This window comes from Cetorhinus maximus, unplaced genomic scaffold (genome assembly GCF_964194155.1).
Source record: "Cetorhinus maximus unplaced genomic scaffold, sCetMax3.hap1.1 HAP1_SCAFFOLD_2399, whole genome shotgun sequence".
NCBI classification, from domain to species: Eukaryota; Metazoa; Chordata; class Chondrichthyes; order Lamniformes; family Cetorhinidae; genus Cetorhinus; species Cetorhinus maximus.
In genome coordinates, this window is record NW_027598338.1 from 32,501 (window position 1) to 47,259 (window position 14,759).

Consider the following 14,759-nt stretch of genomic DNA (forward strand, 5'->3'; position numbering starts at 1 on the left):
CTCTCTGTGTCTGTGTCTCTCTGTCACTGGGCCGAGTGCTGCAAAATGGGATGAGAATAGTTAGGGACTAGTTTGACCGGCGCAGACTCGATGGGCCGAAGGGCCTTTATCTGTGCTGGAGGCCTCTATGACTGTACGAGAACAGATGTTTTAAAGGATATGAGGCCATGATCACCTTGAATGCCCAGGTCTTCCAGCTCCTGGCGTAGTACTCGAATCTTCGCCTTGTTGCTGCGACAATTCTCAAACAGCTTCTTATAATTGCGATGAGCTCCACATGTGATAATACAACGCTTCAGCCGCTTAATGGTGGGATGCTCCTCCTTCCCAGTCTCCTTCTCGTTTAACTTCCCCTGCAAAGACATCGCCCAGAGGTCAGCACACATCAGGCAAGGAACCTGCACCTGCCCTGGGAGTGTTTGATGGGGACGGTGTAGAGGGAGCTTTACTCTGTATCTAACCCCGTGCTGTACCTGTCCTGGGAGTGTTTGATGGGGACGGTGTAGAGGGAGCTTTACTCTGTATCTAACCCCGTGCTGTACCTGTCCTGGGAGTGTTTGATGGGGACAGTGTAGAGGGAGCTTTACTCTGTATCTAACCCCGTGCTGTACCTGTCCTGGGAGTGTTTGACGGGGACGGTGTAGAGGGAGCTTTACTCTGTATCTAACCCCGTGCTGTACCTGTCCTGGGAGTGTTTGATGGGGACAGTGTAGAGGGAGCTTTACTCTGTATCTAACCCCGTGCTGTACCTGTCCTGGGAGTGTTTGATGGGGACGGTGTAGAGGGAGCTTTACTCTCTATCTAACCCCGTGCTGTACCTGTCCTGGGAGTGTTTGATGGGGACGGTGTAGAGGGAGCTTTACTCTGTATCTAACCCTGTGCTGTACCTATCCTGGGAGTGTTTGATGGGGACGGTGTAGAGGGAGCTTTACTCTGTATCTAACCCCGTGCTGTACCTGTCCTGGGAGTGTTTGATGGGGACAGTGTAGAGGGAGCTTTACTCTGTATCTAACCCCGTGCTGTACCTGTCCTGGGAGTGTTTGATGGGGACGGTGTAGAGGGAGCTTTACTCTGTATCTAACCCCGTGCTGTACCTGTCCTGGGAGTGTTTGATGGGGACAGTGTAGAGGGAGCTTTACTCTGTATCTAACCCCGTGCTGTACCTGTCCTGGGAGTGTTTGATGGGGACAGTGTAGAGGGAGCTTTACTCTGTATCTAACCCCGTGCTGTACCTGTCCTGGGAGTGTTTGATGGGGACAGTGTAGAGGGAGCTTTACTCTGTATCTAACCCCGTGCTGTACCTGTCCTGGGAGTGTTTGACGGGGACAGTGTAGAGGGAGCTTTACTCTGTATCTAACCCCGTGCTGTACCTGTCCTGGGAGTGTTTGATGGGGACGGTGTGGAGGGTGATCGGGGAGGGGGACAGCGCTCACCTTGGGTGGTTTCTTGCCGTGTTTTCTTGCTGCGTTTGGTGAAACATTTTCCCCGTCTCCTTCGCTCTCGCCGCTGGTGGTGTCTTCGCTCTCCGCCCCGCTCGCTGTCTGCTCCTCGCCAGCGGAGGTGGATTTCCTGCTGTCGGAGCACTCCTCTCCTGAGCGCTCTCTTCCCCTCTTACCGGGCGCCACCTTGCGCGATGGCCCCTTGTCCTCGCTCGATGACCCGTCCTCCGAGTCCGACTGGCGTTGGGCAGGGGTCTGGCTCTTCCTTCCCCTGGGCCCGGTCTTCGCCCCGCTCCTCCTCCCCGCTCCCTGCTTCCCCTCTGCCCTCTTTCCTCGCTGGGCCTGGGTCTTGGGTCCGGCCGGCGTCTCCGAGTCTTCCCCCTCCTCACTCCCAGAGCTCCGTCCGTCTGAATCCTGTCTGCCACTGACCGGGCGTCGACTCTCCTGAACGCTCTTCCCCTTTCTCAGCTCCGCTCCTGCCTTCGTCCTCCCCTTCGTCGACCCTCGGTCACCCTCTTCACTTTCTTCATCCTCACTCTGGGAGCTCCCGTCCTCAGGCACTTTGGGCTTCTGTCTGTTGCTGCCCTTGCGTTGACTCTCCTGAACGTTCTTCCCCTTTCTCAGCTCCGCTCCCGCCTTTGTCCTCCCCTTCGCCGACCCTCGGTCACCCTCTTCACTTTCTTCATCCTCACTCTGAGAGCTCCCGTCCTCAGGCACTTTGAGCTTCTGTCTGTTGTTGCTGCCCTTGCTCTGACTCTCCTGAATGTTCTTCCCCTTTCTCAGCTCCGCTCCCGCCTTCGTCCTCCCCTTCGCCGACCCTCTGTCGCCCTCACTCTCGCCGCTTTCTTCATCCTCACTTTGGGAGCTACCGTCCTCAGGCACTTTGGGCTTCTGTCTGTTGCTGCCCTTGCCCTTTCTCAGCTCCGCTCCCGCCTTCGTCCTCCTCTTCGTCGAACCTCTGTCACCCTCTTCACTCTCGCTCGCACCGCTTTCTTCATCCTCACTCTTGGTGCTCCCATCATTAGGCACTTTGGGCTTCTGTCTGTTGCTGCCTTTGCGCTGACTCTCCTGAACGTTCTTCCCCTTTCTCACCTCTGCTCCCGTCTTCGTCCACCCCTTCGTTGGCCCTCCATCACTCTCGCTATCACCGCTTTCTTCATCCTCACTCTGGGAGCTCCTGTCCTCAGGCACTTTGGGCTTCTGTCTGTTGCTGCCCTTGCGTTGACTCTCCTGAATACTCTTCCCCTTTCTCAGCTCCGCTCCCGCCTTCGTCCTTCCCTTCGTCGACCCTCTGTCACCCTCTTCACTCGCACCGCTTTCTTCATCCTCACTCTGGGAGCTTTCGTCATCAGGCACTTTGGGCTTCAGTCTGTTGCTGCCCTTGCGCTGACTCTCCTGAACACTCTTCCCCTTTCTCAGCTCCGCTCCCGCCTTCGTCCTCCCCTTCGTCGACCCTCTGTCACCCTCTTCACTCGCACCGCTTTCTTCATCCTCACTCTGGGAGCTTTCGTCATCAGGCACTTTGGGCTTCAGTCTGTTGCTGCCCTTGCGCTGACTCTCCTGAACACTCTTCCCCTTTCTCAGCTCCGCTCCCGCCTTTATCCTCCCCTTCGTCAACCCTCGGTCACCCTCTTCACTTTCTTCATCCTCACTCTGGGAGCCCCCATCCTCAGGCACTTTGGGCTTCTGTCTGCCGCTGACCTGGCGTCGACTCTCCTGAATACTCTTCCCCTTTCTCAGCTCCGCTCCCGTCTTCGTCCTCCCCTTCGTCGACCCTCTGTCACCCTCACCGCTTTCTTCATCCTCACTCTGGGAGCTATCGTCATCAGGCACTTTGGGCTTCTGTCTGTTGCTGCCCTTGCGTCGACTCTCCTGAACACTCTTCCCCTTTCTCAGCTCCGCTCCCGCCTTCGTCCTCCCCCTCGCCGACCCTCGGTCACCCTGGCTCGAATCAGATCCGCTTTGGCTGGTGTTTCCCGGGCCGACCTCCTCCGGCTCGGTTCTGTTCTCCCTCCGCTGGGTCTGCGCCCCTCCTCTCTGGCCGCCCTCTCCCTGGTCGCTGTCCTTGCTCCCGGGCGTGGGCCTGAGGTCCACCCGCACCCCTGCCTTGGCTTTCCGGCTGGGCCCCCGCTCCCCCAGTCGGGTCAGGCCTCTCTCATCGCTGTCCGGTTTGTCGGTGGTGTTGCCATGGGGTTTGACCCCCTGGCCCTCGCTGGCTGTCGTTCCCCCCCTGTCTCCCGGCTCTGCCCTGGGGGATCCCGGCTCCTCGTCGCCCGCAGACGCCGAGCTGCGTCGGGATGGTCTCTCGCTCTGATCCGCGTCTCCGCTCCGGCTGCAGGGTGACCCGCTCGATCGGCGACCCCGGTCTATTAAAACAAAAAGGCACAAGGGGGAAAGTGAGTCGTCAGGGAGGGGGAAGCTGCAGCGGAGGGAGAGGGTGGACAGCGGTGTGTGTGTGGGTGTTTAAAACCAACTCATCTACACACGTGACCAAAGCCCTCGTCCGCACCCTCGTTCCCTCCGGACTCGACTATCCCAGCCACTCTCCCGGCTGCTCTCCCACACTCGACCCTCCGTAAACTTCAGGTCGTCCCAAATTCCGCTGCTCCCCGCGTGTCCGAACTCGAACCGAGTCCCCTTCACCCGTCACCCCAGCGCTCGCTGACCCACACTGAGAGGGCGAGGGGGAGGCGGAGAGTCTGAGAGAGCAGGCGAGAGACTGAGAGAGAGAGCGAGAGACCCGAGAGAGAGAGCGAGAGACCGAGAGAGAGAGCGAGAGACCGAGAGAGAGAGAGCGAGAGACCGAGAGAGAGAGCGAGAGACCGAGAGAGAGAGAGAGAGACCGAGAGAGAGAGAGAGACGGAGAGAGAGAGCGAGAGACCGAGAGAGAGAGAGTGAGAGACTGAGAGAGAGAGAGAGACGGAGAGAGAGAGCGAGAGACCGAGAGGGAGAGAGTGAGAGACCGAGAGAGAGCGGGCGAGAGACCGAGAGAGAGAGCGGGCGAGAGACAGAGAGAGAGAGCGGGCGAGAGACAGAGAGAGAGAGCGGGCGAGAGACCGAGAGAGAGCGGGTGAGAGACCGAGAGAGAGAGCGAGCGAGAGACCGAGAGAGAGAGCGAGCGAGAGACCGAGAGGGCGAGAGACCGAGAGAGAGAGCGGGCGAGAGACCGAGAGCGAGAGACCGAAAGAGAGAGAGAAAGAGACCGAAAGAGAGAGAGCGAGAGACCGAGAGAGAGAGCGGGCGAGAGACTGAGAGGGCGAGAGACTGAGAGAGAGAGCGGGCGAGAGACCGAGAGCGAGAGACCGAAAGAGAGAGAGAAAGAGACCGAAAGAGAGAGAGCGAGAGACCGAGAGAGAGAGCGGGCGAGAGACTGAGAGAGAGAGCGGGCGAGAGACCGAGAGGGAGAGCGGGCGAGAGACCGAGAGAGAGAGCGAGAGACCGAGAGAGAGAGCGGGCGAGAGACTGAGACAGGTGTACACATAGATGGGGGAAGTGATAGGGAGCGATGAGAGGGGTGGGGTGGACATGCAGGGTTTTACCTGAGCCAGGGGAGTCCGCTCGCGTTCTCTTGCCCAGTTGCGGCCTGCAAGCTGAGGAGGGGCTGCCTTTGGCGTCGCCATCACTGCCGCTGGAACATCGGGAGCGCTTCCGTGATGTGCACTCCTGGGACCTCTGCTTCCTGAGGGATTCGGCCTTCTTGCTCAGGGGCTCATCATCACTGGAATCACTGGCCTTGGATAAACACAGATCAACGGGCATCAGATCCAGGACAGGCCAGGCGGTCAAGGGGAACTTGGCCCATTCATACCCGCCGGGGACTCGGGAGGGGAACGAGGATGAAGTCAACTCGCACAGCGCCGCACTGTCGGAGGGTCAGTGCTGAGGGAGCGCCGCACTGTGGGAGGGTCAGTGCTGAGGGAGCGCCGCACTGTCGGAGGGTCAGTGCTGAGGGAGCGCCGCACTGTCGGAGGGTCAGCGCTGAGGGAGCGCCGCACTGTCGGAGGGTCAGTGCTGAGGGAGCGCCGCACTGTGGGAGGGTCAGTGCTGAGGGAGTGCCGCACTGTCGGAGGGTCAGTGCTGAGGGAGCGCCGCACTGTCGGAGGGTCAGTGCTGAGGGAGCACCGCACTGTCGGAGGGTCAGATCTGAGGGAGCGCCGCACTGTCGGAGGGTCAGTGCTGAGGGAGCGCCACACTGTCGGAGGGTCAGTGCTGAGGGAGCGCCGCACTGTCGGAGGGTCAGTGCTGAGGGAGCGCCGCACTGTCGGAGGGTCAGTGCTGAGGGAGCGCCGCACTGTCGGAGGGTCAGTGCTGAGGGAGCTCCGCACTGTCGGAGGGTCAGTGCTGAGGGAGCGCCGCACTGTCGGAGGGTCAGTGCTGAGGGAACGCTATCGATCCCTGAACCGGCGTCAGGGCAGGGACGGGTGCGTTGGGTCATCCTGACCCTGCCTGACCGTGGGAGCTTCCTGTGCGCGAGCCAGCCAGCCCCAGCGGCGAGCAGGGCTCTCCCTCACTGACCTGGTACGCCAGCAGAGCTCGCTCCACCGCCCGCTTCAGGCCCAGCTTCTCCTCCTTGGTCAGCGAGTCCTTCTTGACGTGCTGCTGGTACTTGACCTTGACGATGGAGTGGGTCAGGTCGCTGCGACAAGGGCAAAGCAAGGGTGAAGTGACCTGGAACCCGCTCTGTCTCGCCCCACACCCCCTCCCCAATCCCGTTCCGGACACCCCCTGTTATCCACAACGCCCTCCACCCACAACCCAACACCCCTGGCAAGGACAAGCTGTGGGACATGCAGGGCGCTGGGGCCATCGTAGCATCTTACCAGGCAAGAGGAGGCCATTCTGCCCCTCGTGTGGTGTCGGCTCTGAACGATCTATCGCATTAATCCCACTCCCTTCCCCTCTCCCCCTCCCCTCCCCATATCCCTGTGGATGTTCCCCCTCCCAGTGTTTCTCCCATTCCCCCATTCCCAGCGTTCCTATTGAATCTGCTCCCAGATCCCAGCAACTCGCTGGGTCCCAAATAAAACCTTTCCCCATCTCTCCCCGTCCACGATCTCCCTCAATCCCTGTCCCTCGGGTTTCCCCACCCCTCCTGCCACCGAGAACAGTTTCCCCCCTCTCACTGACTCCCTCGATCCCAACCCCCTTCCCGATCGGGAACCCCCTCGATTCAATCTCCCCCCCTTAACCTTCTCCGCTCCGGGGAGAACGATCCCAGCTTCTCCCGGTCTCTCTCTCCCACACGGACTGAATCCCCCTCATCCCCCCACCGGGAACCAGCCCCCTACACCCCTCCCTATCTCTGTAACCTCCTCCAGCCCCCTACACCCCTCCCTATCTCTGTAACCTCCTCCAGCCCCTACAACCCTCCCTATCTCTGTAACCTCCTCCAGCCCCTACACCCCTCCCTATCTCTGTAACCTCCTCCAGCCCCCTACACCCCTCCCTATCTCTGTAACCTCCTCCAGCCCCTACAACCCTCCCTATCTCTGTAACCTCCTCCAGCCCCTACAACCCTCCCTATCTCTGTAACCTCCTCCAGTCCCTACACCCCTCCCTATCTCTGTAACCTCCTCCAGCCCTCTACAACCCTCCCTATCTCTGTAACCTCCTCCAGCCCCCTACACCCCTCCCTATCTCTGTAACCTCCTCCAGCCCCTACACCCCTCCCTATCTCTGTAACCTCCTCCAGCCTCTACAACCCTCCCTATCTCTGTAACCTCCTCCAGCCTCTACAACCCTCCCTATCTCTGTAACCTCCTCCAGCCCCTACACCCCTCCCTATCTCTGTAACCTCCTCCAGCCTCTACAACCCTCCCTATCTCTGTAACCTCCTCCAGCCCCCTACACCCCTCCCTATCTCTGTAACCTCCTCCAGCCCCTACACCCCTCCCTATCTCTGTAACCTCCTCCAGCCCCTACAACCCTCCCTATCTCTGTAACCTCCTACAGCCCCTACACCTCTCCCTATCTCTGTAACCTCCTCCAGCCCCTACAACCCTCCCTATCTCTGTAACCTCCTCCAGCCCTCTACAACCCTCCCTATCTCTGTAACCTCCTGCAGCCCTCTACAACCCTCCCTATCTCTGTAACCTCCTCCAGCCCCTACACCCCTCCCTATCTCTGTAACCTCCTCCAGTCCCTACAACCCTCCCTATCTCTGTAACCTCCTCCAGCCCCTACAACCCTCCCTATCTCTGTAACCTCCTCCAGCCCCCCTACACCCCTCCCTATCTCTCTAACTTCCTACAACCCTCCGAGATCTCTGCGCTCCTCCGATTCCAGCCTCTCGAGCATCCCCCGATTCCCGTCGCTCCGCCATTGGCGGCCGGGCCTTCAGCTGCCTGGGAGGGGGGCCCCTAAGCTCTGGGATTCCCTCTTTAAACCTCTCCGTCCCCCTCTCCCTCTCTCTCTCTCTCTCCTCTTCAGACCGACCTCTCTGGCAATCGTTTGTTTGCAGGTCCCTAACATCTCCTTACGTGTCTTGGTGACTAGTTGTGCATGAATATTGCTGCTGTCCAGCATCTTAATGCTACAAAACAACAATCACAGAGAGGGTGAGATACTCAAACATCTTTATATACGCAGTAATGTTAACTCCAGCCACCCACACACACACACAGGCCGCTCTGCTTGACAGATTTGTATATATTTGTAGTTATTTGGTAGTACAGGACTTGGGTGGTGCTGTAAAATGAGGCGCGCTGTCAAAGCTTTTAATCTTGCGCTCGTCAGGACAGTTCCGAACTGTGAACGGAACAACAATTTACACCGCACGAGAAGAGAGTGTGCTGATCGGGTCTGACCGATGCAGGTGTTGCCACGGGGCAGGGCACCAGTTCACTGGGACCTGACGGTGAACCGCCAGGAGGCGCAGTGTGTGTGTGTGTGCGCTCGTTCCTTCTGTCTGCAAAGAGCAGGGCCCCTGTGTGTTAATGTACGTACCTTCGAGCACGTATAAGTGAGCCACACTGTCGGCTCAATAGATCGTGTGCTCCAGTCCCCCCCCCCACACACACACAGGGTTAGTTTAAATATAAAAACAAAAAGCTAAAATATACTTTTCTATATTTAGTTGAATTTTATCTCCAGTCGCACACACACAGGGGATTATATTTGATATATGTTGGGGGGGGTGGTTTTGGAGTGTGTCTGATCCCCTGGGGGCAGTTTGGGGGGGTGTCTGCTCCCCTGTGTGTTGTTGGGGGGGGGGGGGGTTTGGGGGTGTCTGGTCCCCTATGTGGTGGGGGGGGGTGTTTGGTCCCCTGTTTTGGGAGGGGGGGGGGGTGTGTGGTTGGGGGTGTCTGGTCCCCTGTTTTGGGAGGGGGGGGGGGTGTGTGGTTGGGGGTGTCTGGCCCCCTGTGGCGGTGTCTGGTCTCCTGTGGCGGTGTCTGGCCCCCTGTGGGGGTGTCTGGCCCCCTGTGGCGGTGTCTGGCCCCCTGTGGCGGTGTCTGGCCCCCTGTGAGGGTGTCTGGCGGGTGTCTGGTCTCCTGTGGGGGTGTCTGGCCCCCTGTGGCGGTGTCTGGCCCCCTGTGGGGGTGTCTGGCCCCCTGTGAGGGTGTCTGGCGGGTGTCTGGTCTCCTGTGGGGGTGTCTGGCCCCCTGTGGGGGTGTCTGGCCTCCTGTGGGGGTGTCTGGTCCCCTGTGGCGGTGTCTGGCCCCCTGTGGCGGTGTCTGGCCCCCTGTGGGGGTGTCTGGCCCCCTGTGGGGGTGTCTGGTCTCCTGTGGGGGTGTCTGGTCCCCTGTGGGGGTGTCTGGCCCCCTGTGGCGGTGTCTGGCCCCCTGTGGCGGTGTCTGGTCCCCTGTGGCGGTGTCTGGTCCCCTGTGGGGGTGTCTGGTCCCCTGTGGCGGTGTCTGGTCCCCTGTGGGGGTGTCTGGCCTCCTGTGGCGGTGTCTGGCCTCCTGTGGGGGTGTCTGGTCCCCTGTGGCGGTGTCTGGCCCCCTGTGGCGGTGTCTGGCCCCCTGTGGGGGTGTCTGGCCCCCTGTGAGGGTGTCTGGCGGGTGTCTGGTCTCCTGTGGGGGTGTCTGGCCCCCTGTGGGGGTGTCTGGTCCCCTGTGGCGGTGTCTGGTCCCCTGTGGCGGTGTTTAGGCCCCTGTGGGGGGCTCCTCTCTCTTTACCTTAAGGCTCCGCCGCCCCGGACCAGGCCCCAGACGAACTTGTCCATCCGACCCTCCGCCGCCATTTTGCCGCCGCTTTTGGCGCCCGAACCCGGCCGTCCAATCGGGAGGGAGGGAAGGCTTCCACCCTTCCGGCCCTGGCCAATGGGGCGACGCCTTGGGAGAGGGTGGGGGCTTGGCCACGCCCAGTGGCCATCTTTGTGAGGGGCATACACCCCCCCCACATTCGTTGTTTTGAAAGGGTGCGGAGGTCATCTTTGTGAGGGGCGTTGCCGGGGTGGTGGGGGTGGTTAGGGAGGGGGGTGTGGACGGGGCCCTGGTTCCGGCCATCTCTGGGCGGCTCCGAGCCCCTGTCGGTGTGAAGGGGGCGGGGCGGCCATCTTGGTGAGGGGCAATGCGCTGTCGCTTTGCTTTGGCCTAGGGCCTGGCGGCCATCTTTGTGAGGGGGCCTAAGCCCATTGATTTGAGCGCGCCGGGTGGCCATCTTTGTGAAGGGCCCTTCCCTGCCCTATTGAATGGGCGCGGCGGCCATCTTTGTGAGGGGAGGAGTGGTTGGCCGTTCCCTCGACGGGTTTTGAATGGGACAGGCGGCCATCTTTGTGAGGGGTTCCCGAGCCCCTTTCGCACGGGCAGTTGGTTCGACGCGGCCATCTTATTGAGGGGCAAGTGACGCTGGCGGTGCCTCCGCCTTCGGCGGCCATCTTTTTCGAGCTTTGCCCGTCCCCTCCGTTTCGTTTGGAAATGGACGGCGGCGGCGGCCATATTTGTGAGGGGCACCTTCCCAGCGCAACGAATGGGGGGGGGGGGGCGGTGGCCATCTTTGTAAGGGGCACCACCCTGCGACTTGAATGGGCGGTGGCGGCCATCTTTATGAGGGGCACCATCCCTGCGCAACGGGTGGGCGGTGACGGAGGCCATCTTTGTAAGGGGCACCTCCCCACTGCACAACGAATGGGCGGCGGCGGAGGTGGCGGCCATCTTTGTGAGGGGCGGCCATCTTTGTAGGAGGGCAAGTAACGTCCCTCATCCAAACCCCATTGATCCAACTTGACTAAGTTGTTGTTTTTTTTTTGGGTGGGGTGGGGGTTAATAATTACGGAAAGCCAGCACGGATTTGTGGTCGAGGGTGAACCGTGTTGTGGCAGGCACGGTTTGAGCTATAGTTTGATGGGGCGGAGAGCGTCGACGAGGGTAATGCGGTGGATGCGGTGTATATGGACTTCAGATGCATCGAGTCCCTGGGGTGGGCTGGGGTGGGGGGTAATAATTACGGAAAGCCAGCACGGATTTGTGGTCGAGGGCGAACCGTGTTCCGGCAGGCTCGGTTTGAGCTATAGTTTGATGGGGCGGAGAGCGTCGACGAGGGTAATGCGGTGGATGCGGTGTATATGGACTTCCAGTGCATCGAGTCCCCGGGGTGGGCTGGGGGGTTGTGGGAACGGCCCGCAGAACAAAAGCGACGGAGACGGCGATGTGGGCGGGGAGTTGGCCGGGCCACAGGGAGCGGAGGGTCGTGGTCGAATGGGTGTTGTTTCTTCGGGCTGGAGGAAGGTTTGTGGCGGGAGCTCCCCAGGGGTCGGCGCTGGGACCCCTTGCCTTTGCCCGACGTGTATCGGCGACCGAGACCTCGGCGGACAGGGCACGGCTTCGAAATTTGCAAATCCACGTGCGCACAGACGTAACGTGCAGGCAGAACCAGGCACGCAGATACGCACACACACACACACACAGACACACACTCACAGACTCATACACACACACACACTCACACACAGACACACACACTCACACACGCACACACACACACAGACACACAGACACACACACGCACACACACACAGACACACACACACAGACACACACACGCACACACACACACAGACACACACACACACACAGACACACACACGCACACACAGACACACACACACAGACACACACACGCACACACACACACAGACACACACACACACACAGACACACACACGCACACACAGACACGCACACACAGACACACACAGACACACACTCACAGACTCATACACACACACACACTCACACACAGACACACACACTCACACACAGACACACACACACAGACACACACACGCACACACACACACAGACACACACACACACAGACACACACACGCACACACACACACAGACACGCACACACACAGACACACACACACAGACACACACACACAGACACACACGCACACACACACACAGACACACAGACACACACACGCACACACACACACAGACACAGATACTCACAGACACACACACTCACTCACACACGCACAGAGGCACAAACACACACACACGGACAGACACACACACACACAGACAGACACACACAGACACACAGACAGACACACACAGACACACACATACACAGACACACACAGACACACACACACAGACAGACACACACACACACAGACAGACACACACACACACAGACACACGCACACACACAGACACACACACACACAGACACACACACACAGACAGACACACACAGACACACAGACAGACATACACAGACACACAGACAGACACACACAGACACACACATACACTCACACTCACACACACACAGAGGCACAAACACACACGCTCACTCAAACACGCATGGACAAACACGCACACACACACTCATTCACTCACTCACCTCACTCCCTGTGTACCTCACTCACTCCCCATGTTCCTCACTCCCCGTGTACCTCGCTCCCCGTGTACTCGCTCCCGATGTTCCTCACACCCCGTGTACCTCACTCCTCATGTACCTCGCTCCCCATGTTCCTCACTCCCCGTGTACCTCACTCCCCATGTTCCTCACTCCCCTTGTACCTCACTCCCCGTGTTCTTCATTCCCCGTGTACCTCCCCGTGTACCTCACTCCCCGTGTACCTCACTCCCTGTGTACCTCGCTCCCCGTGTTCTTCATTCCCCGTGTACCTCACTCCCCGTGTACCTCACTCCCCGTGTACCTCACTCCCTGTGTTCTTCATTCCCCGTGTACCTCACTCCCCGTGTACCTCACTCCCCGTGTACCTCACTCCCTGTGTACCTCACTCCCCGTGTTCTTCATTCCCCTTGTACCTCACTCCCCGTGTACCTCACTCCCCGTGTACCTCACTCCCTGTGTACCTCACTCCCCGTGTACCTCACTCCCTGTGTACCTCACTCCCCGTGTTCTTCATTCCCCTTGTACCTCACTCCCCGTGTACCTCACTCCCCGTGTACCTCACTCCCCGTGTTCTTCATTCCCCTTGTACCTCACTCCCCGTGTACCTCACTCCCCGTGTACCTCACTCCCTGTGTACCTCACTCCCCGTGTTCTTCATTCCCCTTGTACCTCACTCCCCGTGTACCTCACTCCCCGTGTACCTCACTCCCTGTGTACCTCACTCCCCGTGTACCTCACTCCCTGTGTACCTCACTCCCCGTGTTCTTCATTCCCCTTGTACCTCACTCCCCGTGTACCTCACTCCCCGTGTACCTCACTCCCCGTGTTCTTCATTCCCCTTGTACCTCACTCCCCGTGTACCTCACTCCCCGTGTACCTCACTCCCTGTGTACCTCACTCCCCGTGTTCTTCATTCCCCTTGTACCTCACTCCCCGTGTACCTCACTCCCCGTGTACCTCACTCCCTGTGTACCTCGCTCCCCGTGTTCTTCATCCCCCGTGTACCTCACTCCCCGTGTTCTTCATCCCCCGTGTACCTCACTCCCCGTGTTCTTCATCCCCCGTGTTCCTCGCTCCCCGTGTTCTTCATCCCCCGTGTACCTCACCCCCCGTGTTCCTCGCTCCCCGTGTTCTTCATCCCCCGTGTACCTCACTCCCCGTGTTCCTTGCTCCCCGTGTTCTTCATCCCCCGTGTACCTCACTCCCCGTGTTCCTCGCTCCCCGTGTTCTTCATCCCCCGTGTACCTCACTCCCCGTGTTCTTCGCTCCCCGTGTTCTTCATCCCCCGTGTACCTCACTCCCCGTGTTCTTCAACCCCCGTGTACCTCACCCCCGTGTACCTCACTCCCCGTGTTCCTCACTCCCCGTGTACCTCACTCCCCGTGTTCCTCACTCCCCGTGTTCCTCACTCCCCGTGTACCTCACTCCCCGTGTTCCTCACTCCCCGTGTTCCTCGCTCCCCGTGTTCTTCATCCCCCGTGTACCTCACCCCCCGTGTACCTCACTCCCCGTGTTCCTCACTCCCCGTGTTCCTCACTCCCCGTGTACCTCACCCCCCGTGTTCCTCACTCCCCGTGTTCCTCACTCCCCGTGTACCTCACTCCCCGTGTTCCTCACTCCCCGTGTACCTCACTCCCCGTGTACCTCACCCCCGTGTACCTCACTCCCCGTGTTCCTCACTCCCCGTGTACCTCACTCCCCGTGTTCCTCACTCCCCGTGTTCCTCACTCCCCGTGTACCTCACTCCCCGTGTTCCTCACTCCCCGTGTGCCTCGCTCCCCGTGTTCTTCATCCCCCGTGTTCCTCGCTCCCCGTGTTCTTCATCCCCCGTGTTCCTCACTCCCCGTGTTCCTCGCTCCCCGTGTACCTCGCTCCCCGTGTGCCTCGCTCCCCATGTTCTTCATCCCCGTGTTCCTCTCTCCCCGTGTTCCTCGCTCCCCGTGTTCCTCGCTCCCCGTGTACCTCGCTCCCCGTGTACCTCACTCCCCGTATACCTCACTCCCCGTGTTCCTCGCTCTCCGTGTACCTCGCTCCCCGTGTACCTCGCTCCCCGTGTACCTCGCTCCCCGTGTTCTTCATTCCCCGTGTACCTCGCTCCCCGTGTACCTCGCTCCCCGTGTACCTCGCTCCCCGTGTACCTCACTCCCCGTGTTCTTCATCCCCTGTGTTCCTCACTCCCCGTGTACCTCACTCCCCGTGTACCTCACTCCCCGTGTACCTCGCTCCCCCTGTGCCTCGCTCCCCATGTACCTCGCTTCCCGTGTCCCTCATTCCCCGTGTCCCTCACTCCCCATGTTCCTCACTCTCTTTCTCTCTCTCTCTCTGTCTCTCTCTCTCTCTGTCTCTCTCTCTGTCTGTCTCTCTCTCTCTGTCTCTCTTTCTCTCTCTCTTTCTCCCTGTCTCTCTCTTTCTCTCTCTCTCTCTCTCTCTGTCTCTCTCTCTCTGTCTGTCTCTCTCTCTGTCTGTCTCTGTCTCTCTGTCTCTCTTTCTCTTTCTCCCTGT

General features: G+C 59.7%; 1 protein-coding gene across 1 annotated transcript in view; it reads right to left on the reverse strand.

Annotated features, from left to right (window-relative positions):
- The window catches only part of LOC144677321 (uncharacterized), a 14,363-nt gene extending 4,696 nt beyond the window's left edge, over nt 1–9,667 (reverse strand). The window contains exons 1-5 of the mRNA XM_078537460.1: nt 9,557–9,667; nt 5,955–6,075; nt 4,979–5,171; nt 1,434–3,805; nt 176–353 (exon numbers count right to left, since the gene is read on the reverse strand). Coding sequence (XP_078393586.1) covers nt 176–353; nt 1,434–3,805; nt 4,979–5,171; nt 5,955–6,075; nt 9,557–9,621 — 2,929 coding nt within the window. The 5' untranslated portion in view covers nt 9,622–9,667. The remainder of the gene's footprint in view (nt 1–175; nt 354–1,433; nt 3,806–4,978; nt 5,172–5,954; nt 6,076–9,556) is intronic.
- Nucleotides 9,668–14,759: the final 5,092 nt, after the last annotated feature.